At 40.6% G+C, this 25,769-nt stretch overlaps 3 protein-coding genes across 7 annotated transcripts; 1 reads left to right on the top strand and 2 right to left on the bottom strand.

The window, feature by feature from the left end:
- Positions 1–1,318: 1,318 nt before the first annotated feature.
- On the bottom strand, positions 1,319–11,279 carry pde12 (phosphodiesterase 12). 2 transcript variants are annotated; one of them, XM_061727022.1, is made up of 9 exons: positions 10,951–11,279; positions 9,424–9,869; positions 7,271–7,698; positions 6,381–6,486; positions 5,825–5,969; positions 3,760–3,838; positions 3,556–3,678; positions 3,200–3,405; positions 1,319–2,378 (listed from the first exon to the last, which is right to left on the bottom strand). In XM_061727022.1, the coding sequence occupies exons 1-9, from the start codon at positions 11,062–11,064 to the stop codon at positions 2,259–2,261; spliced, it is 1,767 nt and encodes a 588-aa protein (XP_061583006.1). In that variant the 5' UTR covers positions 11,065–11,279; the 3' UTR covers positions 1,319–2,258. The 2 variants fall into 2 exon arrangements, 1 of the variants encoding a protein (XP_061583006.1); XR_009782968.1 differs by lacking the exon at positions 1,319–2,378 and having other exon boundaries at positions 3,269–3,405; positions 5,773–5,969.
- Positions 11,280–12,195: 916 nt separating this feature from the next.
- On the bottom strand, positions 12,196–22,100 carry LOC133449333 (V-type proton ATPase subunit S1-like protein). Of its 4 annotated transcripts, none has more exons than XM_061728475.1 (9): positions 21,973–22,082; positions 19,845–19,892; positions 16,280–16,299; positions 15,341–15,396; positions 15,146–15,267; positions 13,989–14,106; positions 13,805–13,855; positions 13,094–13,331; positions 12,196–13,018 (listed from the first exon to the last, which is right to left on the bottom strand). In XM_061728475.1, the coding sequence occupies exons 4-9, from the start codon at positions 15,373–15,375 to the stop codon at positions 12,761–12,763; spliced, it is 822 nt and encodes a 273-aa protein (XP_061584459.1). In that variant the 5' UTR covers positions 15,376–15,396; positions 16,280–16,299; positions 19,845–19,892; positions 21,973–22,082; the 3' UTR covers positions 12,196–12,760. The 4 variants fall into 4 exon arrangements, with proteins under 4 accessions (XP_061584459.1, XP_061584457.1, XP_061584456.1 ...); XM_061728473.1 differs by having other exon boundaries at positions 13,989–14,143; positions 15,146–15,226; positions 21,973–22,075; XM_061728472.1 differs by lacking the exon at positions 19,845–19,892 and having other exon boundaries at positions 13,989–14,143; positions 15,146–15,226; positions 21,973–22,100.
- Positions 22,101–23,063: 963 nt separating this feature from the next.
- On the top strand, positions 23,064–25,473 carry rps23 (ribosomal protein S23). The gene is made up of 4 exons (XM_061728471.1): positions 23,064–23,140; positions 24,831–24,990; positions 25,074–25,194; positions 25,284–25,473. The coding sequence occupies exons 1-4, from the start codon at positions 23,095–23,097 to the stop codon at positions 25,428–25,430; spliced, it is 474 nt and encodes a 157-aa protein (XP_061584455.1). The 5' UTR covers positions 23,064–23,094; the 3' UTR covers positions 25,431–25,473.
- The last annotated feature ends 296 nt before the right edge of the window (positions 25,474–25,769 follow it).

Here is a 25,769-nt window from a genome sequence, read left to right as displayed (position 1 = left end):
CGTCTGGAGGTGGATTATAAATCCCTGATTTCCATAACCAGCAGTCCAGCTACTTGTTGTTCTCTTCCAGTTTTATATGACTGTTTTCCTTTATGTACTGTAGGAATTCCCAAGTACACATTGAAATGAATTACAGTATAAATCTCGCTGTTACTGTTTGTAAATTTATTTTTCAGTTGATGGGAGTATATTTTATTCACCCCATGACAACATCAGAATCAGGTTTATTTGGCCAACTCACAGATAGATTATTAAAGAGATCCCTAAACTGTTTTCCTCTATATTTTCCTTAAATAATGAAATCTTTGAGCAAAAAAAAAAAAAAAAGAAATGTTGCTGGTGCCAGTGAAGCCTTCAGGCAATGAAAGAAACAGCTGATCTAATAACACTGAGGTGGTTCCCAGAAAGAATCAGAATCAGGTTTATTGGCCAAATCAGGTCAAACAAGACAGGGAATTTGACTCAGGTTGTTTCGCTCACTGTACAGTAAAAAGACAAATGACAGCCCATATATACAATTTTAAAAAAGGTGAAAGGTGCAGTATGAGGTAGACATGGCTATTGAAAGGTGCGTTGTTACAGCATATGATTATTATTATTATCATTATCATTATTATTATTATTATTGTTGTACAGTGGTTGATTACTCTGAGACTCTATGAGTGATGAGTTCATCAGAGCAACAGCTTGGAGGGAGAAACAGATCAACAATCAACAGATTAATATAACTGTTTAGAAAACGATGTAATATAGATATGACTTTCCATCACAGATATGTAAATGACCTTTGCCTTTTATTGGCACATAAAGTCACACTGTCTGGCTTTTAGACGTGTTACTTATAACAGTCTGCATGGCTTTTATTTGTCTTTGGTCTGCAGCATCTTCCACTTCTTCCAATAAAGATGGACTTTTGGTTCATTTAACCACAATATACATGTCCACTGTTTCCTGATCCATCCCAGGTTCCTCTGAGCCTGGAGATGTTGATCTCAGAATACACTTCACATCATACTTCTGTTTTACTGTCAAATTTTGATTACGAATCATTTATGAGCATAGAGCCCGATTGTAGGGTGTGATAAGGTAAAGTGGTCCCTTGGCCATGTGTTTATATCAACTATTGATGAATGTTTATTGATGCAGTGCCATCTGAAAGATTGAACATCACAGGGGTTCAGCTTAGGCTCATGAACTTGCCCTTTTAGCTCTGAAATTCCTCCTGATCCCTAGAAACTTTAATGATTTTAACAAGTGTAAATGTAAAAACATGAAATTCTGTTCCAAAAGTTCTTTTAAAATGTTTTAATGATTTTAAAACAGTGACAGTGGAGATCCTCATCCATCTTTGCTCAAGTCTCACTTTCATGGAAATTGCTGTCAAGTCTTTACAATCACCCGTTGTCACCTGTTTATTTTCATTCACCCCCTTACAAGCTTTAAGTTGCCCCACTATTTATCCTTCAGGGTATGTGGTGAAGGCCTGAAATGTAAAAAATGATTTAAAAAAAATTTATTTAAACACCATAAGATAGGAACTGGTTTTCAAAAAAAGTAAATGTAGCAATAACTCTCAGTTCTTTATTCATTAATGCATTTATTACATTTTTCCCTTCTTGTCCCAAATTTATCTGAATTGAAGTTTAATGATAGTCATACTTCAAGAACTGTGCATTTTATTTCCCCATTTCTTTAACAAAATAGATTTTCTTTTTTAAATGAACCCAAACACAGTAATCAGATTACAGCAGTTTGCATAACCACAACAGGATGTTTAGCTACTTTTTATTTTTATCAACAGAAAGCACTTCAATGAACAGAGAGCGTAAATAGATGCTTTTAACCGGAACTGAGCAGCACGTGTGATAATAATGTTGCTGATAATAAATATTTCAGTTAAAATGTTCATATTTATTTAATCAACCATCTCACTTGGAAGTGAAGCTTATACATTAATGCTTCACAGGAAGCACCAACAGGAGTAACATTTCTTCCAAATAAAATGATAAATGACATCTAAAATAGTAAAATAAATCAATGTTTTTCATCCTGACACTAAATACCAGGGATGAAATGTCATGACTGCACAATACGAACTTCATGTCAACATTTCCATGACGTTCTTTGGCGTGGGACCTCGGCTCCGCTCGTTTCTCCGCTCGCCCACCTCTGTACTCCACTGAACCCACAGGAACAGGTTTCAAAGGCAAAGTTTCTTTTTTAATGAAGAGCCACTGATGGAGGTCGGAGGTCAGAGGTCAGAGGTTCCACCGCAGGTCGCAGACCAGCGCGATGTGGTCGGAGGGGTGAGCCACGCTGGGCAGAGCTTCGTAGGTGGTGACCTCCTGGTGACTGGGCAGAGGAATCACCTGCTCCACCTGCACACACACCATTATTTTACCTTTAGTCCTGCTGGTAAGTCGAGATATGACGGCCCTGAGATCGTTTAATGCTCCTGAAAAAGCTTCCTGCCATCTGTCAAGCATCTTGCTGGAAAAATTAAACTTTTTTTTTTCTAACAATAATCTTAAAGTAATTATTGCAGAACACAATGAGGATTTTGTTGAGTAGATATGATGTTTTCTTTTATCAAATCATATTATATTGAAGTTAAATGACTTTTTCATTCAAACATCAGGAGTTTATCCTCGACTATTGATGTGCGGATCGAGACTGAAATAATTATCGATACTACAGATACCAGATCTGTATGCTCTGAAATCGATTCATAAATGAAAATATTGATACTTTTGATACTTCAGTCATTAGTGGTAACGTATATCATTAACAGAAAGACGGTGGAAAGTAACTAAACTATTCAGATTTTGTCTAAATTACACGCTGCTGGTAGGAACTACTTAAACTATATACAGCTTAAAACTCTCTAAACACAGTTAAATCTCTGATCTAGATTAAATAAACACAATAACTAAAAAAAGTGTTTATGGGTGAAAAAAAGCAAAGGGAAAAGTTTACATAAACTATTATTAAACTGTATATCTCTGTTTATTAAATTTACAGGAGAATGTTTTACTCCTTTAACGTTTACGTCCAGTTCGGATGGGTGGAGTTGGACCTCTGGTTTCAGATGTCATGTGACTCCATAACGCACTTTAGACCAACCATTAAATGCAGCGTAACAGATATTCTGCTAATAGAAACAGTAAAACTGCAGACGTAGCAGTGTCAGTATCAGTACCTTCATGCTCTCCGCCTGTAGGAAGATGTAGTCCAGGCAACCATGAAATCCTCCAACGTAGTTTGTGTACGCCGGCAGACCGTAGGCGCTCTGCAGAGGCGGGAAACCAGAGCTCAGCTCCATGCTGCAGGACTCCTCCGGGCCCGAGCTGCTCCAGTCAGCATGCTGGAGAGGAATCGCACCTTCGCTGAGCAGCTGGTACACACCTGCGATGAGAGGAACAGATGCACCAAGTGCACAACAGGCATGAATGAAAATACAAATCTGCAGAATCAGATTGAACTTTCTCCTGCAAATCTGCTGGAAATGTGGAGTTTACAACTAAAGCTGGAGTTAAAAGCCGCGAGTGAAGTTACCAGAGTTTGGCGTGGAGTTGAAGTCGCCGCAAAACACCAGCGGGGCACGCGGTGCAACTTCAGCGATCACATGACTCACATGCTTCAGAGCCACGCCCATCTGGACCAAGCGAACGTTGCCTCCTTCAAAAAAGATTAAGGTTTTAGAAGTTTGTTCTTGAGTACGGTCAGGTATCCACTGTCTGATTAGGTGACTACTTTTACCTTTTGGATGCCAATACAGGTGAGTGTTGGCGACAACGACCTTCCTGTCTGGCTGGACGAGGTCCTCGAGCACAGAGACCTGCGGAGAAGCTCACACAGTTGACTAAAACTGAGAAGAGTCCTTTCATTGCTGAATTAAGTGTCTATTTTAATTCTGGTGGGATTAAAGGGGATCTATTATGAAAAACATGTTTTTTCTTGTTTTAACATATATAAAGTGGTCTCCCCTCACCCTGCCAACACAGGAAAGATGAAATCCCATGAAATTCTGCAGGGTTTATTCACCCGCCCGGCTGAATCTTCCAGTGTCATGTGACTTCTACGAGCCGTTCAGAATCTGCTCCAGTCGTTACGTAACGACGGGAGCAGATTTCCATAGGTCGGCCTCCACTGCTGAAACCACACCCACAACCAACTTCGCCGGCTGGAGCTCTGCCTTTGTTTAGAAGCGGTGGCTGTTTCCACAGCGAGGGACAGTAAAAATTAGATTTTGCATCGACATTTACCCACATAAAAGGATCAGTTTCAACAGCACGGACCCGGCAACTGCACACAAGTCAGCGTTATTGACGTTATTTTTTTTATGTTATTTATATTTGTCTACAAGTATGATCTTTGCATGGGCTAAGTATTTAGCTTAGCTCCGGAGCACCGGGGCAGCTCACGGAGCTGCCAGAGCTGCTCACGGAGCTGCCAGAGCTGCTCACGGAGCTGCCAGAGCTGCTCACGGACCGGACCGGTGAGGAGCCCCGGTGGCTCCGGTGTTCCCTAACGGAGTGTTAGGTAACAACGGAGCTCTATTAGTAATACATTTTTCTTCTGTTTATGGTTTCAGATCTTCCAAGCAAAGCACCTGAAACTGTTCAACGACACCTTCAGAAGGTCCTTCCTTGAGCCAGCAATAGTGCATACATGTTATTTATATACAACTTATGTTCTTATTTTTTTAACAATAAAGTTGCCATTTGTGAACATTCAGTGTTGTGATTTCTTTACAGTTAACATGATTCATTTGTCTTGTAACATATGAAATGATAAGGAATCTGAGTAAATAACTGTGGTGTACCTGTTTAGAATTCAATTAAATCTTCTTGTGTGATTAGTGTGACCCGGATCCCTCTTCAGGTGACTAAAGGCTGATTTATGGTTCCGCGTTACACCAACGCAGAGCCTACGGCGTAGGGTACGCGCCGATTTAACGCAGAACCGTAAATCAGGCTTAAGATCCGTTTACAGCGTGTAACTGAATGAGAGCGTCCGACTATCGCGTCGAGCTGCGTGACATCGGACGCTCTCTGTCCACACTGAAACTGTTAAACTCGCGACCAGTTAGGACAGTTCAATAGAAAATAAAGCAATGGAATTGATTTTGTCGCCGAAGCTCCCTGGCATGGGACATGCTTTGTGTACGCCGCAGCCGGCTCTTCTCCCCGGAGAGGCTTTGTTCCCTCCTCTGCTACACGTCATTCAAGCAGCCAATCAGCACAGAGCCTCATTATCATAGCCCCGCCCCTCAGAATCCCTCACAGAAAATGAGCTTAGAAGCGGTAAAACTAGAGACATGGCCCACAGGCTGAATTTCTGTTTTATGTAGAAAAAACAAGCTTTAGATTGTTTTTAAGACATTCAAGGCCTGTTTAAAATATACATTAAATGCCATAATATGTCCCCTTTAAACTGTTTGGGATGGTTTTTTGTTCTTTCTTTGCAAGTGAAACCACAAGAGTGTAGATACATAATAATAATAATAATTATTAAATACATTATTTACAATTCAATTTCAATTCAATGTATTTGTATCGCGTCAAATCACAACATAACACAACACTTCACAACACGAAAAACAGTGATAAAAGTGATCAGATATCACACATCATAAAATAAAACACAAGCATCAGAAAATATAAGCATCAGAGAATCAGAAGAACAGCAAAAACATCCCAAAAACACAGTAACATCAGGCTAGCTGACTCTAAACATAAGATTTTTCATAGAGGAAGGTTTTAAGCTTACTCTTATTCCTACAAAAACGAAAAACATCTGGAAAGCGGGCGAGCAGCAGTACCTGCAGCGAAGTCGACCTCTGCACCATCTTATCCTTCAGGGCGCCGTTGGCAGAAAGCTTCTCCAGCAGCTCCGAGTGAATGGGGTCGGAGGTCAGCGCTTCGCTCAGCATGATGTCGTGACTGCTCAGCAGCCGAAACTTTGACCTGAAACACGACGAGGTGTCCTTTAGTATTCAAACGGCTCGGTCTGACGACATGAATACATCCCATAGTTCTTTTACTGGTTTAAAGTTGAAACCACAGCAGCAGCCTTGGTTGTTGATTACTAATGTGCCACATCTACACTCGTCTGGCAAAGCTCGCCCATATTAGATTAACTGATATGATTGACCTCGACCGGGAAAGCTGGAAACCTGAATGAAATGATGGGCCAGATGTTTTCTACCAGATGTTTGAGTCTCATTCAACTCAAATGGTTGTGACGTTAACAGGCTCCATCACAATCTGCACTAACCGACACAAACACTGCAGCTGCATCTGTTCACACTGAAATAAAAGCATCAGAAATAACCTCTGGTAGATTAAATCCGGCCTGTGGCGGTGGGCGGACCTGACCTGCGGTAGAAAGTGGCCAGTCCTTCGTGCTGCTTCTCTTTGATCCTGAAAACGCCACTCAGACCAAAGGCATCCAGAGCCGGAGTCATACTATCGGCAAACACCCCTGAAGAGTCCAGAGAACATCAGCCAATCAGAGAGGACACGCATGATCACAGGAAACACACTTACAGCAGGTGCTTTGTCTAAAAAAAAACCTTGATGGAGGACAGCAGCAACTTTTTAATTACGTTATCAAACACTAATCACAACTCGGACCTGTCAGCAGATAAACTTGAACTTTGCAGCAGATGTTCTCCTGCAGCACTTTACTTTTCCCTTGCCACTGTTTTGCTTAAGGTTTTTTTCCCACTAGGGGAATTATTACCTGCCAGTGTTTATGTAATAATTCATGTTCTGGGTCTCTGGAAAGATCCTTCAGACAACTTCTGTTGTAATAGACGCTATATAAATAAAATTGAATTGAATTACTAGTCATCAGTCAGCATTCTTGCTCAAATTGAGTCCAAATGGAAGGAAAAACTGATTTAACGTTAAAATACAAGGGACTTTGTTCTAGTGCATCTTATTTATGTGGGAAAAAGTGGCCTCATAAGGTTTGTCTAAGATGTGATGAATCATCGAGGGGATTTTTTACTTTTATCTGTAAATCAAGTCATTTATAGACCTTGTAGAATTATTTATATTAACTGCTGTTTTCATTTAGCTGAGCTATTATTGACATTGTAACATTTCCCAGAATTCCAGGAGATTTGCATATTTTTAGTGTTTTAAGTGAGCGCTACCAGGGCCGGTTTTTAGTTGTGAGAAGTTCAAACGGGATAATCCTTTGGTACTTGGATCGTTCGTTATTTTCCCGCAGCGAACAGGTGTTTTTCAGGAATGATCACCTTTGTCGACCTCCTGCAGGCAGACGATGTCAGCGTTGTATCCAGCCAGCTCCTTCTTGATCAGGTTCTGCCTGTAGTCCAGCTGCAGGGCATACGGGGCGCAGTAGGGATACAGCACAGTTTTGGACAGCTCCGTCTGAGCGTAGACGTCAGCGAGGATGTTGTAAGACACCACTCTCACCACCGGCCACTCCGCCTCCTTCACCGTGTAGGGGTGGCGGTTGTCAAACGTGCACATGCCTGGTCCCGCCTCCACAGCGGCAACAGAAACCAGCTCTTTGGTTTCCCCGCTACGACCTCCGTCTCTGGGTGTGCATCTCAGTTTGAGTTTGCAGCCAATGTCCTGATTGGACGGGACGTGGACTCGCTCGCATCCAACCTCCGTCCATCCACCGTCCAGCCCCGGAGCGTCATCAGCAGCTGCAGGGCTGGAAAAGGAAAGATGAGTGAGCTTCATTTTATAAAACTGCTTTTTGAATGAGGAAAATTAAGTACTTTTTTTTCTCTGTCAGCTTGAAGGAAGTCAGACACTTTTGAGTCTCCCAGTTTTGTTTTCTCACATCTGGGGTCACATGTTTCCTCCAATCTGCTACTCAGATTACTTTTGCAAAATTGGCCAGAATATTCCTTTAACAAATATACTCACATACTAACAAAATACTTATAGTGATAAAAAATGTTTTTATTTTTACCTTTTATTTCTATTTTTATCTTTATTTTTAATTTTTTATCTTTATATGGGTGTTTTGGCTTTTGGGGTGTTTGATTTGTAAATGACACTGCTGTGTGTGTGTGAGACGGAGATGTCAATTTCCCCAAGGGAACCTCCCAAAGGGATTAATAAAGTCATCTGAATCTGAATCATTATAGGAATAAACAAACATAGGAAGTACATGGTATTTCAGTGTCAACCAAGGTCGAACTATCAGATTCTGGCCACATAGTTGTAGTTTGTAAGTGGTTGACAGGTAGTCACTTTAGATTTTTCTTAAAAATCTATCTTAAAATTTAAGATACTGGACCTCGGTTGGGCTGGTGGGAAAATGTCCCTTATTTTTAAATCCAAAACTTGACAGGTATGGGTGTGTGCAGAGGTCCAGGTGAGCCCCCTACCTTTCACTGGGGGGATAAGGATGAGAGGTGCAGTGTGATGTTAGTCCATGGCCAGACCAGATATCAGTACCACCAATCAGTACCACAGGTGACCAAACTTGCTTATGATTTTTTTAAAGATCCATGTCTGTAGATTATATTCTGGTATGATAACCCTTCCTGAGTGGCAGCTGTATCATAGTTATCAGCTCATGGAGTTACCCACCCCCTTCAGAAAATTACATTTTAGATGCTGGTGCATATCCTGGTTTAGACTCATGTACAGGATATCTGTCAACGTTTCACAATATTGTCTTTGGTATCATTTTAAAAGGGGACCTTTTAAGCATTCATTCAAGCTAAGATGTGAATCTTTCTGACCAACATAGAGGTCACTGCAGCTCTTTAAACTATAAACAACACACATTTTTTAACCATTTTCGCCTAAATGATATACTATCTTTTAGCCCTGTGTCATCTAGGAACCACAGAGACACAAAATACAAAAACTGGAATACTCACAGGACCATACGGATTCAGGAAATGTATAATATACCCCATACTATATCATTGTTGCAGGTCATTGTGAGCCTTAAACTAGGAGAGCATCATTAGGCTCCTATGAAACTATAACAGCCACTAGGCTAATGTCATAAACTGGTCTTTATCATGCAAATACGGGACGTAAAGGACATAACAATGAGATAAGGAGCCAGCTTAGTTTTATAAACAACATTATAAACATAACAATATTGTAAACAAAATTAACATCGTTATTAATGGTAATATGTCAAGATCTGATTATAGTTGGGCTATCAAGTTCTGTGTGTACTTAAAATAGTGTTAAGAAGGTTAACCAAGTAAAGAATGATCACATAATGTCACTCAAACTATGATACAGCTGCCACTCAGGAAGGGTTATCATACCAAAATATCATCTACAGACATGGATCTTTTCAAAAATCATAACCAAGTTTTGTGACCTTGAGTGGTACTGACCAGTGAAATCTTGGGCTCTGGCCCGTGGACTATGTGTGCAGAGGTCCAGGTGAGCCGCCTACCTTTCACCGGGGGGGTTTTCTCTGAACCACCTGAACTCGCAGTCCTCCAGCCTCCCGAACTCCACCTCCAGCTTGGGGCAGACTGGGAATCCCGCCAGCAGGGATGCGGGCAGCTGTGCGAGGGTGAAGCTGGGTGCGTTCCTGTGCACGGCGTAGCGGAGCTCCCCCACCTGCAGCACGGCTCCATCCCGCCACGCCTCCGCGTTCAGCAGCGAGTCCGGCAGCTCGTCCGCGCCCAGGAACAGCTTCACCACGGCGGGCTCGGCCGGCTGCTGCTCGGGGTCCCTCCGGCCCTTCTTGCCCCGGCCCTGGGCCTTGGCCACGCCGTGGGAGATGCGGGCCAGCGCCCCCCCCAGAGCCTCGTCCTGGTCCCGCAGCATGTGCTTGTGGCTGCCGCGCAGGAGGAAGGAGATGGTGAGCTTTGACTCCCCGGGGACACACCGCACCTGCAACCAAGAGATAGATAAGATTATCCTTTCTTTTCTCCCTCAGTGGGGAAACTTATTTTGTTGGCAGCAGTACACTTAGCACACACATGCAGGGGAGGGGTAAAAAGAGACTAAAAAGTAAAAAATTAAAAATATATATAAAATATGTATAATTACAGAAATATGAGCAGTATATACAGTAGATTGAAAGAAAAGAAACATATATTGCACATGTTATTATATGTTATTGCACATGTTATTGTCCGTTAACTACTGTGAGCAGGCCTGGTTGTGGAGTCTGATGGCAGCAGAGAGGAAGCCATCTGTATTAACAACTACATTATGTAAGAGATCACCACAGTTACAATACCAGGCAGGCTACTAGAGGTTCTCTAGTGAAACCAAAACCCAGAACAGATGCAGTCCGGAAGTCCATAATATATCGGGCTCTTTCCGTGTGGAACAAGTTGCCAATTACTTTATTGAAGCACCGACTAAGACAAGTTTTAAAAAACTTTTTAAAAAACACATCCATTTGTATCCAAATGTTATCTAAATCTGAGGGAATTAGATGGGATATAGTTTAATGTATTGTGATGGTTAGTTTTAGTGTACTTTAGTTTGTTTTAATTTGAAGCCTATACCGTGCAATATCTGCCAGTCTACCTCACACACACTCTACCTGCTATTTTGAACTGTTTCTTTCAATCTACTGTATATACTGCTCATATTTCTGTAATTATACATATTTTATATATATTTTTAATTTTTTACTTTTTACCCCTCCCCTGCATGTGTGTGCTAAGTGTACTGCTGCCAACAAAATAAGTTTCCCCACTGAGGGAGAAAATAAAGAATGATCTTATCTTATCTTATCTTGTTTTTATGTTTTGTTTTAATGTCTTGCATTTTTTGCTTTATTTGTTTTTATTGTTTTCATGTTTTAACAGACATGACATCTATTGTGTCTCATGTGATGTTTTGTTTATGTCTTATTGTGTGTACGTTTTGTTGATTTATTGTGTCTTATGTGATGTTTTGTTGTGTGTGGACCCCAGGAAGAGTAGGGGATCCAATTAAATAAACAAATAAAACAAACCTGCACGGACTGCATCCCGCTGACGGGCCGGCGGGCTCTGGAGGGGATGCTGGACCAGGGACGGGGCAGGGATCGGGGCAGCAGGTCCAGAGCAGCGGCCAGCAGCTTCAACATGAAGAGAGCAGCCACTAGTTTGGGGAAATGTCACCTGTCCTGCAGCTAAGCCCGTTATCGCTGTAGAAACCCGCTAAAAAGATACATGCGAACCTCCTGCTATATTAATAACAGAAAAATCAGTTAATTACGTTACAAAGTGCTGCTGGTAGCATTATATGTTTAAAATATTAAAACTAACGTGCTCAAGTGCCGAATGTACTTCCTGAAGTCGGCGTGTGCTTCTTCTTCTGAGGTTATTACTGGTAGATTGAATGAGCACTTCAACATAAACGCCCCCCTCCGGACATGTTTAGAACTGCACTTTCCCCGAAGTTGAGGTACAGTATTCAGATTAATTCACATTAAAGCCACTCGTCTCACGTAAGATATATATATATATATATATATATATATATATATATATATATATATATATATATGTAGAGAGAGAGAGAGAGAGAGAAAGAGAGAATAGACTATATTGTAGAACAATCTATATTTACATTGATTGGCTCTTACCTGCTTTATAAAGTGCCTGGATTCTGCCGCCCCAGGCAGAAGAGACATTCCCATCTCCTTCCTCTTCTAACCGGCCACACTTCAGATCCCGCTCTTAATAGTAATCACATTATCTTTTGTTAGGGCTAATTAGGGGTGGACTGCCATTTTGGTTAACCTATGTTTTCTCATGTTTATGTTAATCAGGGAGGTAAGTTGTTGTTTGGTTTCTTTGTTTGGTTAGATTAGATTAATTACTCCCCAGTTAGATCTATTTTGTTTATGTTGACCTTGGTCCACCCTGAAGCTCTTTCTCATTTTATTCAATTCCTGTAAATAAATCCACCTTCATATTCAAAATATTGGTCTCTGTGGCTGTTTGGGACTTGGGGAAGATGGGCTCTTTCATGTTGTGTCTTGGACACGCCTAGACTGGGCATAACAATATATATACAGACATGTGTATGTATGTATGTATGTATGTATGTATGTATGTATGTATGTATGTATGTGTGTATATATATATATATATATGCACTGCTCAAAAAAATAAAGGAACACTTAAACAAAATGTACATGTAAAGAACAAACCAGATCTGGGATGTTATTTTTGTGTTACCTTTATTTTGAGCAGTACATTTTGAGCTGTACATGTCAAAGATGATGGCATCCTCACAATAGCACCAGGGGGGTTAAGCAGCATGTAATTCCTTTTTTGCTTTATTCATTATTTAGATAATTACATGTTTGTAAATACACTGATCGTCTATAACATTATGACCGTCGACAGGTAATGTTAGTAGCTCATTTTGTGCAATGCACCGTTCTGCTCAATACAACTGACTGGCCGTAATGTTGTGGCTGATCTATGTTCAATACATACCATCAAAACATACTTTATTTTTTTATTTATTTTTATGTATATTTCTTCTTATATCTTTTTTGGATCACAGGGCAGAGAAGCAACTTTTCACTTCCTCTGCGAGGTTGTAACATAACAAATGATCAGCAATAAAGGTGAGTTTATACATGTGCATCCTCCATCCCCTAAATGTTAACACAATAACACAAAAAACAGAGGACATTTTTTACATTTACATTTTATTCAATGTTTTATAAAGACAAATGCGCATGAATTCGGAAAATTATAAAACACTATAAATATCCTTTTTAGAAAATGAAATCCTGAGCTGTGATCAGATCAGCCGTCTCTTTCCTAAATAACGTTCTTCTCAGAGATGTTTTCGTCACAGCAATGATCGAGCTGTTCAGTGCTCTGAGGGAAGTACATGTCGGCCTTCTGGTCGTCGTCGTGCTCGATGTGTTTCAGGTGGACGACCATGTGCAGGGCGTAGGCCAGCACCAGCAGCAGGATGAGGGATGTGATGAGGCCCATCAGGATGGCCGGCGTCAGGATGGTGGTGCAGTCGCTGGCAGGAGAAAACTTCCCAGAGGTGACATTGAACGCCTGGATCTGCGGATGAAGGCAGATTTTAGAAACCGCTCATTAATTTTTATACAAATTCATGTCTACGAAGAGTAAAACTACCTGGAAGTCAACGAAGGTGATGGACCAGCGGCGTGCGTGGTCCGAGCTGGGCAGCAGCAGGCCGCTGTACCGCTGCAGGCTGCTGACGTGGAGGCAGCGGTAGGAGGAGGATGCTGGAGCATAGACGTCGCTGGTGTTGAACACGGCCTCCTCGGAGCTGTTGTACAGCAGAGAGACGCTGTCCACCGAGAACCACCACTGACCCGAGGACTCGTAGAAAGCGTTAGAAAGCTGCAGCCTGCGGCAAGAGGGACAAGAGCTGATTAGCGGCGTCTAAAATAAATGCAGTCATGATCCAAGTACAGCAGGGTTGGCTCTCTCTTCAGATTTCTGCACATTTTAACTTTAACTTGCTGATTCTTTTCATCGGACAACAATAATTAGGTTTTTTAAATACCTGACATGTTCAGCGATTACTTCCGCCTTCATCAGAGTCAACGAGAGTCCGGGGTCAGTTGGTGACTCTGATGAAGGCGGAAGTAATCGCTGAACATGTCAGGCATTTAAAAAACCTAAATATTGTTGTCCGATGAAAATAATGAGTAAGTTAAATTGTAAAGCCATAGACAAAATGAACTTTAGTAAATAATCTCTGCACATTTTAGTTCTTAAATAGAGATACACACAAAATAATAGTCTTGCAAATGTCTTCTCGTTCTGACGGCTGCAGGTAATAACCAAGTTGCATTAAGTTGCGTTTGCCTGACTAACCTGATGGACAGGCCTCTGAGATCGTCCACGTCTCCAAACCCCATCACCAGCCTGAAGGAGACGGAGGACAGACACACATGCTTTCAGAAGCACTTTGAAGGGTTTGTGCTTCACCTGTGAACATCTAAAGTGGATCCCAGTATGATAACGCAGGCCACACAGGTAAACACACGGGCGTACGTACGTGGCTTTGTCCTGGCGACACACAGACTGGCTGGTGTCGGCGGGTTTCTGGGGAGAAAAGGCTCGCTCGGTCAGGTCCAGCTGTTTCTGTTTCTGGTAGCGCAGCGACAGCTTCCTGGCTTGGAACAAAACACACGGTTCCCCGTTGGACATCACCTGGCAGACGGAGAGTCGGGTTCCATCAGACTCGTTTTCACAATCACAAATTGGTGAATTCAGTGACGATTATTTTAAAACTGGGAGTAAATATGGAAGTAAATCTGTGTCATCGGATTTTGAAAGAAAGTGATTGAATTTATAGCACTGAATATTTATGCATTGAAATAATGTATCTGAATGTTTTTTTTATATTAAAATATTCAACTGCAAAAATGTAACCACAAAAAATTAATCTCCCCAGGTCAACTTCGGCTTGTCGCCATGGTGACCACATTTTAGCCATGTCCAATAACAATGTGGCTTCGGTGAGTGTTTTAACTCTTCTTTATGCTATCACTGTGGTTTGTGTCTGTATAGACAGATGACATTTGTACATTAACAGACTGTATTGGACATGAACTAAGCGGAAGTTAAACGACATGACGTTTGGTTGTTTGTTTTTTTCAAGCTCTCAGTACGATGTCATATATTATATAGTATCATAAAAAACACACCAAAAACAAAAAAATATAATAATAATAAATGTCAGCTGTCTATTACTGAATCTTACAGACACAAACCACTAAAATTCATTGCTCTTCCTGTGGTTTCCTGGACATTGGTGTTTCATTTTTTTTTGTGTTTGAATTTTTTGAAGTTGAAACTTTGTATGGTTTCATTTTTTAAGGTTGAATTTTTTTCGGTTAAAATTTTTTGAGGTTCAAATTTTTGCAGCGGAATATTTTAAAGTTGAAAAACATTCAGATACATAATTTCAATGCATAAATATTCAGTGCTAGAAATTCAATCGCTTTTTTCTTTCAAAATCCAATTATACAGATTTACTTCCATGATAAACAGTCATGTTTGTGGGTTATATGACCGTTATTACTCATTTATGTCAATCTATCATTTCTGATACATGTTAAAAAAACCCAGTCAGAAAGTTCACTTTGACGACCCCTGATGGGGGAAAAAGGCCCACGGTAACTGCTTTTAAAGCCTCGTTTGGTGTCACACCTTGATGGGAGGGAAGGGAACTGAGACTCTGGCTGTTTGAAGCAACTTCCTCCGCGATGCCTGTGAAGACTGGACAGGAGGCTGGAGACGGAGATATGTAGAGAAGACAATGCGTCTCACTGCTGCACAAAATGTGTTATTTACTAATGCAAATGTCCAATTTACAAAATAAATTGTTTATCATTTTTATTTTACCTGCGATTGCTCTGCAGGTACAAGATGTTCCTCATTCTTCATCCTTTCATCGCTTCCTTTTGTCCAAAAGAAAAACAGGATGAGTTCATTTGTTTATAGAAATTCAGTATATGTGATGCAATTAAAAAAAAATTCCACATATATCATGAAGTGAACCCGTGTGTGATTTGATTGTAGGCCTACACATTTTTCTCGTTTAAAATCTTGTTTTTTTTAATGGATGATCCCAAAGTGCATCCTCAAGCTTCTGCACCTCTGTGTCCATTTATTAATCTCTCTTCCTTCTCTACATCCTTGAATCCCTCTCTTCTTTCAGCTCTTCCTGCAGGACTGATCTCTTGTTCCTCTTTATAATTTTTGATGTGAATCATTGCAGCCCCGTCACATGTTGAAGTAAACTCTGGCTATATTCGGCCTTTCATCTTACAGCCCTGTTCTGTTTCATCAATTTTAAAATACGCTTGTATGGTGTGACGGTCACTCCTGAATTAAGCTGCAAGGCAAAGGACCGTAAAAGATGCCTGAACGACTAACAGCCTGATGAATGTTTGATATCCTTTTGCTGACTCTGCTTTAGCTCGTCGCTCTGTTTTATTACATGTGTTTATGACGGCACATTAACAAAAAACAAGATTTCCTTTGGGAGCGACGAGCACATTAGGGGAAACAGGCGGGGTGAGAGAGAGGTTATATTGAAGTGGTTTGGACACAGAGAGGACGGATGCTGGAGATGGACCTGCCAGGGGGGATGGAAACAGGGACAGTGAAGAAAATTTCTGTGGTGAATGTGAATACACAGTTACAGTCTGACAGGAAGATCCAGAAGAGATGGTAAGATGGAGACTAATGAACTGAGACAGCAATCCTGTAATATGAAACACAAGCAGCAAATGTGGATGGATGGATGGATGGATGGATGGATGGATGGATGGATCTTACCATGGACAAAAGAAGCAGCACTGTAAAGAGAAGTGACAAGAAAAGCATTAATTGTAATTACTATTTATTGCACCACTACTTGTATAAAAATCAGACAGAAAAATTAAAAACAAGAAATCTTTACTTAAATCGTGAAGTACTCATAAAATATTGGTATCAGGTAAAATTTCCATTTTAACAATCCACATCAGCCTCATGTGTTGATACAAAAGAAATATATAAATAAAAGGATAAAAGGAAGAAATAAACTTGTTGACAAAACTTAATGAACTCAAACAAAGAAATTAAAGTCTTCAACAGAAACAGTTTTGGTTAAAACACCGCATTAGATTTTCAATGACATCAAAGAAAAAAACAGTGTCTTAAATATGTATATAAACAAACACTAACATATTTAAAAAGATGTCAAAGGGCAGCACAGTCCCTGATCAGGTCTGAAAGCTGAGGACGCTCGTGCACGTGTCCAGAGAGTCGTGCGCTGACCCTGCTGGCGACCGGCCAGATTAGAGTCTGAAGTCACAGTTGTGACCAGTCTGGCCTGCAGACGTGACCCACATTACACACAGACACTTGTGGGGGGGGGGGGGGGGGGGGGGGGGGGGGGGTAATGGACCAAAATGTAATACTGAAATCAGCTTAACTCAAAACAACAGACGTGAACTTTGAGTCCGAGTTGTGATTTAAATGGTAAAAAAACTAATCCGCCAGGTGAGGATCAAATCTGATCAGAGCTTCTGGGAACGGCGTTCTGGGTATTTCTCCACATTCAGGGTTTATTGAATGAGCTTCCTCCGGCAACAAACGTCACTGGCCTCGACTTAAACCAGATCTCACAGCAACTTTGAGCAAGAAACACCTGTCATCACACCTGTTGAGGACTAGACCATCACCATGGCAACTGAGGAACCCGTTGGAGGTGAAGTGACGTAAACAAGAAATAATCTGGAGATAATTTAATTTTGAGCAATGAGAAGAGCACAAAGGGAAAATATAAAATGCTGGTGGAAACAATTTCAACCTTTATAGGAGCTGTTTAATATATATGTAGGTCTATTTTATTCATTCATTCACATTATTCATTTTTTTATTCTTTTGTTTCTGTTGTCCGCACCATACAGCCTCAATCTGCACAAAAAGTGCAGTCTTTGCTGGAGACGGGCACACAGACTTTCCATGTGGACATCCCAACTAAAATAATTGGGAGTTCTAGATTAACTTCAAGCTGACCTGCTCGATGGGAAGAGAAGAAACTTGAGATGAAATCTTCCAAAAAAAAGGAAAAAGACACCAGTCTTAAAGAAGGTAAATGTGCCAAATACAATATTCTGCCTCTTTTTATAAGGATCCTCTCCAGTGTTACGCAATACGCTCGCAGAAGGGTTTAATTGTTTTGCACATCGCCGGCTGCATCTAATGAATCTGACCAGTGTGCAGAAGACCTGAGACATGTGTCAGGACGATTAATTTACAGTTTGTCAAACTATCTCAGCTTTTGTAGGATACGTGCACACAGAGAAACACATGTCCACAGTGTGAGTCTCTGGGGACATGTGAAGTTTAAATGTGAATAAAAAAATTTAAGAAGACCTGCAGACAGCACATTTTAAGTGATTTAATTTCTCATTTAGTCTTTATTACATATTTTCTTTGAGCGTGCCGGATCACATGTCATAATTTGACATTTTTAGCTTTTATGGTTTCAAATCAACCAGATGTCAGGGGTTTCAGGCCTCCGCAGAATAAAACGTCTGTTGTTGCACATTTAAGTTAATACTAGTATTTATAGTACATTTAGAAACATCTTAAAGGTGGCTATCACATCATTGTTTGTATTAAATATCCAGGCCCGAGCTACTGAGAGAACATAACAAAATCTAACTTTCTAGTTCGTATCAGAATTAGTTCACAGGAATTATTTAATTCACTGACGATCTCTTTACAGACTTTTATTCTACAATAAGTAGTTTTACAATAAATTGAACATCTGGGTCTACAGAGGTTGTCCTATAGCAGATAATCTGCTCTGAATAAGAGAAATGGACCCAACGTCCCTATTAGGGAGGCTTTCTGCCTCTCAGTAAATCTACAGTCAAATGTGCTTCAGATCAGATTTAATGTGTACAAACAAATGCATTACAAACATTGGTCAAGAGGGGGGAAAAAAGAAAGACACGGACAATAAACGGGCGCGCACTCCCTGATTGACTAAATCCCTGCAGCAAAAACACGGCGGAGCTGATCTCGCACTGGGTCAGAGCAGTGGAGTGGATTGTGGGATTGCGGTGATTATATAATCACACAATCATGAGTGCCCACAGATTATAAGAAAGATGCGCTGGCCCTCCGCCAAAAGGAGGTTTTACTGCTTCTTAAACCTTAAAAACCTTAAAATAACATCCCTCAAACATCTGCCTGCAGTGCGCACATCCAGGACGCCCAAGGCAGCACCGCAGTCCCGGGGAGCCGCGCACTTTCATGAGATGAGAAATAAAATACTGTCCTCTAAAAGAAAAAGAAGAATTTTTTTTTTTTTTTTTTTTTTTTTTTTACAGAAAATCAAATAATTGATTGAATACAATGAGTAAAAGCAGCCTAAAGTCTGTAGTTCTGAAGAAAAAGAGGAAGCAGGGCACCCTGGTGGGTCGACTCGTCTAAGCTGCAGCATCTTCTTGCGGTAAAACCTACTAACGGACATCTGCGTTGGGATCTCCGGCTTAGTTTAGTCTCGTAAGGTGTTTTAAGGCGCAGAAATAGGCTTACGGGATGGTTTGTAGAAAGCAAGCAGGCAGCTAACAGGCACGGGGACAAAGAGGATTACAGGACCAAGAAACTGGATCAAATGTGCTGGAGGAGCGAGACGAGCAGCGCTGCAGCGGAGCAAGGACGTGTGTGTGTGTGTGTGTGTGTGTGTGTGTGGGGGGGGGGGGGGGGTTCACTACAGTTCACTACTTGTTCTTCAAAAGACACACAGATGAAATATTCTTTAACATTTGCACAATTTTGAAACAAAAGGGGGAGGCACAGTGCAAAAGTTTGGGCACCCACGAGACAAGAGGTCACTACATTTTTATGAAGGTAAATACCTCAATGACTTTAATTAGCTTGTCTCATTGGGAAAGGCCAATTGATGCAAATTAGAAATGCATATTTGATCGGTTGGTGATTGGAATCGGGCGGTTTTGGTCTGATACTCTGACCAGTAAATGCTCATATGCACAGCTTTGGAGGTTTTTATTTATTAATTCATTCTAGTTGTCATTAAATGCATCAGCTTAGAAACCTGCAATACTCAGACATCTACTACTCAGTAGGCTCAGCACATCTTGATGATGTGGCCACTGGAGACCAAAGGAGCTCTGAACAGCAAACAAAGTAATTTCTAGAACCTATGAAGCAAAAAAATAGCCTGCAGAGTAACAACAACCAACAACAGACGCATTCCAGCATTTAAAACCCTGCTGACTATGCAGGATGTTATGAAGCTATAAGCAACTAACGGTAAGAGGCTACAAATTAAACTATTAGAGAAGGCAGTCTGCAGCCTCTAAGATCTCTAATTGATTACATTTATGAATGCAGTCGATCAGCAGAAATCAGTGTCAGCAGGTAAGACCTTGAAGAGAATAAGATATAAGAAATTGAAAAAAGTCAGTGTATTTTAAGACAAATGTTAACATTAAATTAACACTGTGGAAACATATCTGGAAACACAAATAATAATCACTATATTCCTCCCATTTCTCAGTTTTCAAATTTCTTCCACAAAGTGAAATTCTGGAGGATCTAAATAAAAATGTTTAAAGTTATTTGACTGATATCAAAACTTTCATTTTCAATGTACGGTGGCCTTCTCCTGTGTCCTCCCTTTAAAATTCAAGAACATCTAAGTGAGCAGCGATGTGAAGTCCTTCACATCTGTTTGACGCAGCAGCAGATCAGACGTGGTTTTACGTTTGTGTTGCACCCAGCGATCTAGGAATCATGGGAAAAAAGGATTCACTCGACTATTGTTGAGGTTAAATATCATAAAACAAGCTGCTGATTGAAATAATATGACGTATATACAACAGGACGGTGATCTTTAACACGGTCTGAATGTATTTTTGCTGCACAAAAAGTACTTTTACTACATTTCTTTACTGTTTTTACCAAATAAATACTCTTTGTTACGTTGATGTCTGACTACATGACAATAAATGTTTGACATTTTTTATTTAGACTTATAAGGGCAGTGATGGGAGGAGTAGGGCTTTTCCTTGCTGACTGCCCTGCAAGACCATGTACATACCTGTCTGACACAGTTTCCACTCTCCTTTAAGTTTTCTGCTTCTAATTAAGAGTTAGAAATAATAAGGTTGCACGTGGTGAAGGCTTATACATCTATGTATTTATGGACTGATGCTATCAGATGCAGGCGCATCCCGGCACAAAACCACAGCTGAATGGATTAGTTCCTGCCTCAATTTATAATCATGCATTGTTGGAATTAAATCTGTGGACGAGCGTACCTACTGGACCTTTTCTCATGATGCTGAACAGCGTAGTGAAAACTACAAGATGAAGGTTTTGCCGTGGCCTTTAGATCTAAATCTCGCCATTCACATCTCTGGATGGACCCCGAATGACCAGAGCTTTAACTTTTTAAGATTTTGAGATTGTTAGGACAGAAGATAAACTTGTTTTGAAGATAATCTTACAAGAAGTATAAAAGAAAAATGCTATTCTTGTATTCAGGCCTGTTGGGAGTCAGGTAATCTCTTAACTGCGTTGTTATAAACGGTAACAGATACTTATTTTTACACTAATCGTGGGACAAGGGAGCAGGTGAGGTGATTGTGGTGGACGGACTACTGGATGCAAACGGACAAACTGATTTTCTCTGAGTGGAGGTAAAGAAAACACGTTTTCACCCTTTATGGACTTGACCTGGCTATGACCTGGCTATGACCTGGCTATGACCTGGCTAAGATGTGCAGCTGCATCATAATAAGTGTAATAAAATCATGAATTACTATTTTTAAAGATGAAACAAAAAAAGGCTGGATGTGACGAAGAAATGGTTATGTACTGATAATTGTTATGATCAATAAAACAGGTCTAGTCAAACGGTCGGATATGCTATAAGACATTGTTCTGCATCAATATGAAATGATAAGTTCTGTGGATATAAATCATCAGTCGTGGGAACACTGATGAATTGGCTTGAGTTCAGTTTTAAATGTCCCATCAGCTCTGGTTCAACCAGTTCACAGTGTTCAGAGAGAGACATATCTTTTAACACCTCGTCTGGGTCAGGCTCAGCGTTTCCACAAAAAGGAGGTTATTTAGATTTTCTCACAGGTTGAGCTAAAGTAAGAGGCTCAGTTTAATCAGGTGAACAGAAACACAGGATGCTGATGTGGCTCTACACCCACTAGGGCTGAGGATGAAAGCATCTGGCCAAAGAGAAAAGGTATTTTCTATTTCAGATGTTAAAGCTTAATAGCATTTTCTCCCAAAATAATAGAAAATAAAGCAATTTAATTAATCAATTACAACTCTGAGTGATGAGAATTGTCAAGAAAGCTCCACGTTGGAGCTCTGCAGAGGAGACACTGCAGCAATGGTGGGGGTGAACATCTCATTATAGGGACCGAAAAATGCAGAAACAGCATTAAGATAAAACCCTGCCTCGTCTAACTGCGTGCACGTACCTGTCACTAGGCTGGTGGTGAAGGCAGGAGGATGGCTGCAGGTGGAGGAGAAGGATGCAGAAGCATTTCCACGGAGAAGAAGCCATCGCGTTGATGACCATAGTGCGATCCCACCACAAACTCCTTTTCCATCCCTACCCGTCATAATCTACTTAAATCAGCCCCAACCGCATTGACTGACTGACGAATCAGCCAATCAGAGGGCAGCAGGGCTGTAAATGGTAACGGAGCTCCGCCCACCGATTAAACGCACTATAGTCTGAGGTGTGTGTGTGTGTGTGTGTGTGTGTGTGTGTGTGTGTGTGTGTGTGTGTGTGTGTGTGTGTGTGTGTGTGTGTGTGTGTGTGTGTGTGTGTGTGTGTGTGTGTGTGTGTATAGTGTTACATATAAAATAAGGCAAAAAAAATAATAATATCCATTACACATATATCTATCCATTATCAGTCACCGAAATAATTTAGCAAAAAAGTCTGTCACGGCAATTTATCACAAAAAAGCATCAACAAGCATATTTTTCTGCACCGTTTCTTCTTTCAACCAACTGTATATACTGTTCATATTCTGTGATTATATATATTTTATATGTATTTTTTGTATTTTTTATATATTTTTTATTCTGACTTTTCAGTCTTTTTACAACCTCCCCTGCATGTGCGTGCTAAGTGTACTGCTGACAACAAAAATAAGTTTCCCCACTGAGGGAGAAAATAAAGAATATCTTACCTTATCTTAACAATTAAAAAAAGAACAAAAAAACAATTAAAAAAAGTCTTCCAAGTTTTTTTTTACTTTACCTTTCAAAAATTTCAAATATTTCATAGAAATAAGACAGGTCAGGGATAAAATAATTACAAATCCAAACAGTGTCACTATATAAAATAAGGCAAAAAAAAAAAGTTAAATAGTGTAAAAATAATAATGATAATAACGGCATTTTAATGAATGTCACTCTCCATTCAGGATTTCTCAAATAACATTAATGTAGATTATATTACGACCTAGTGAAATAGCCGTTTAATCATTTGTATATTCATTAAAATAAAATGCCTATTACTACATTTTAGTCAGGCATCTTGTGTAGTCACGCCCCATGGGTCCTCAGACTAGACATTGCCGCGGTGCATGCTGGGTCCTTCCTTTCTATCCGGACTCGTTTCTGCAATCATGGGTGAGTCTCACTTTTCACCCAAAACACCCATTAATCTCGCAGTTTGCCCCAATTTTTCACGCCGGTATTGTATATGAACATCTTACAAGGGAGAATATGTGAGTTTGTGTCGGTAGGGTCCCACGCCGGAGAAGAATTTTAACCTTTTCTCGCGCTTGTCTGTCTCCACGTGTAGCGAGGCGCAATATGTCGGAATATGCGGCGCCGCTGCGCCTTTTAGGCTTTTACCTTCGTATTTATCAACTTACAGGCTTTTTAGAGCAATTAATTCACACGATATTAGGCGGTAATGGTTTGTAAGTTGTTCTGCTGTAGCACAAAGGTTCAGTTGTTTGTGGTTTTGTCCGGGAATGTCCAATAAATTAGACGTTTTGACGGAAAGTTGAAGCTGAAATGGATTAAAATGGTTAAAACTTCGTCTTGAGCATTTAAATAAGGAGTTTAAACATTGTAATTTCTTTAAGCAGTTAAAAGCAGGTCAAAATAAGTCATCCTGGCAGAGACTTAATACCTTCAAGATCACCTGAGTGTGGAGGTTTGTGATCATTGGTTTTTGCTTGGTTCTGTAAATCCCATTATTTTATATATTGGACATCACAGGTTTTGAAATTACAAAATGGTCTGTATCTGTCAGTTTAAGTTGTGCCTCAGGAATTGTCTATGATGTGGATGTTTCAGTCCCCTTTAGTTTTCTTTTTCTGATACCTGGACTTTGGGTATCAGCCAATACTGACTAATATTACAGAACCAGTTTTTTTTTTCGTATTAATGTCAAATTAACTTTTTTTTTTTTTTAAATATCAGATAAAATAATAAACAAAAAGGCAGTTTCAGAGATGTTTGTCTGACTTGGGAAGCTGTACCTTGGCTCCAGATGTGCAGTGACATCCAACTGGCTGGTCATCTATTTCAATTACATTTTATTTATATAGCGTCTATCACAACAGAAGTTGTCTTTAAGATCTTTCCAGAGCCCCAGAACATGACCCCCAAGCAATTATTACATAAACATAACTGGTGGGAGACCACCTTAAGCCAAACAGTGGCAGGTAAAAACTCTCCTTTAGGAGGGAAGAAACCTGGACCTGGATCATAAGGGGGGGGCTCTCCTGCTGAAAACCAGCTGGGCAGAGCTGGAAAAGACAAAACAAAGAGAGAATGAAGAACAGAGAAGAAGACACAATGGCTAACTGGTGCACTACAAGGATGACTATAAATAATGACTATCAATCAAGTCCACAGTTAGTTTGTTGTGCTCTTCATCTGGAACCTGCAGCCTGGCATAATGTTTTTACTCTATTTTAGACTAATTTGATTTAAAAAAAAAACAAAAAAAAAACCCACTGAGCTAGATGACTACAAGAAAGTGCAGTGTTGGTTTGTGTAAAATGGGTGTTTGGAGTTCAGAGTGATGCTGTAACAGCTGTTTTCAAGTATGGATACAGATGTGTGTCAGGTTTGCATCCAACCCCAAAGGAACTCGTCACTCATAATTAAGGTCCTTTGTAAATGTCTGAAATAGTCTTGTGTGATTTGTTTTATAATTTGAGAAAAAATAAAGGTCTAGTAATCACCTAAAATTTAATCTGAGAGCCTTAATCTGTTTGTGTTGACCCCCACAGTTTTGGGGGAAATATCTGCAAAGTCACCAGATATATTTCAGCTTCAAGTTTTATCTTTCTCTTTTCAGGAAAGTGTCGCGGTCTGCGTACTGCCAGGAAGCTCCGCAATCACCGCCGTGAGCAGAAATGGCATGATAAACAGTACAAGAAGGCCCATCTGGGAACTGCCCTGAAGGCCAACCCCTTCGGAGGCGCCTCTCACGCCAAAGGAATTGTCCTTGAGAAAGTGTGAGTACAAACGTCTTGCCCGGATGTGGCGGCTGGTGATCTTTCAAGCTTCCTAGCTTCAACTCTGTGTTTCACTCCTGCAGCGGTGTAGAGGCCAAGCAGCCGAACTCTGCTATCAGGAAGTGCGTGAGGGTTCAGCTCATCAAGAACGGCAAGAAGATCACAGCCTTCGTCCCCAATGACGGTTGCCTGAACTTCATCGAGGTAAATGGCTGAACTCCCCGTCTCCTTCAGCAGCAGCTGAGGTTTCATCTGCACCCTAACCTCTAACTCTACCTCTTCTGCTTCTGCAGGAAAACGACGAGGTTCTGGTGGCCGGGTTCGGACGTAAAGGACATGCCGTGGGTGACATCCCTGGAGTCCGTTTCAAGGTGGTCAAAGTGGCCAACGTGTCTCTGCTGGCGCTGTACAAAGGCAAGAAGGAGAGACCCAGGTCATAAACTGCAGTGACAGAAGATAAAATAAACATTGTTTTCAATTACAGTCTGCTTGTTTTGCGTTTTCATTTTTCATCCTTTTTGCTTCTCGTAGTTTCTTCATGGTTTTATGTTTTCATCCCTGCCTACGGCGTAAATTTCAACCTTCAGCAATTAAATTATGTGAGCTGGTGAAAAAAGGTTTAGATTTCATGTAAACATTGGAAATGCTGTGACTTAAACCATTAACACCTTTACTTTTTGGGTGAGTTCAGCTGATGGAGGGATGGATGGCCAAGGGAATTCACCCCAACAAAGAAATGGAAACTGGTCTCCACCAAACATTTTGACTAATACGAGTTA

The sequence above is a fragment of the Cololabis saira genome, chromosome 8 (assembly GCF_033807715.1).
Source record: "Cololabis saira isolate AMF1-May2022 chromosome 8, fColSai1.1, whole genome shotgun sequence".
Lineage (NCBI taxonomy): Eukaryota > Metazoa > Chordata > Actinopteri > Beloniformes > Belonidae > Cololabis > Cololabis saira.
The sequence above is the reverse complement of the archived record's forward strand: the minus strand, read 5'-3'. Positions and strand labels throughout refer to the sequence as shown.

Coding starts and splice junctions, on each gene's coding strand:
- pde12 (XM_061727022.1), bottom strand. CDS start 11,064: ATGTTGAAGCTGCTGGCCGCTGCTCTGGACCTGCTGCCCCGATCCCTG. Junction 3,839..5,824: donor AGAGGTCGACTTCGCTGCAG/GTACTGCTGCTC, acceptor GCTTCTCCGCAG/GTCTCTGTGCTCGAGGACCT. Junction 2,379..3,199: donor TACAGGCGGAGAGCATGAAG/GTACTGATACTG, acceptor GTGTGTGTGCAG/GTGGAGCAGGTGATTCCTCT.
- LOC133449333 (XM_061728472.1), bottom strand. CDS start 22,073: ATGGTCATCAACGCGATGGCTTCTTCTCCGTGGAAATGCTTCTGCATC. Junction 16,300..21,972: donor CACCACCAGCCTAGTGACAG/GTACGTGCACGC, acceptor TTCTCTTTACAG/TGCTGCTTCTTTTGTCCATG. Junction 14,144..15,145: donor TTCCCTTCCCTCCCATCAAG/GTGTGACACCAA, acceptor TCCGTCTGCCAG/GTGATGTCCAACGGGGAACC.
- rps23 (XM_061728471.1), top strand. CDS start 23,095: ATGCTGGGTCCTTCCTTTCTATCCGGACTCGTTTCTGCAATCATGG. Junction 23,141..24,830: donor ACTCGTTTCTGCAATCATGG/GTGAGTCTCACT, acceptor TTCTCTTTTCAG/GAAAGTGTCGCGGTCTGCGT. Junction 25,195..25,283: donor GTTGCCTGAACTTCATCGAG/GTAAATGGCTGA, acceptor CTGCTTCTGCAG/GAAAACGACGAGGTTCTGGT.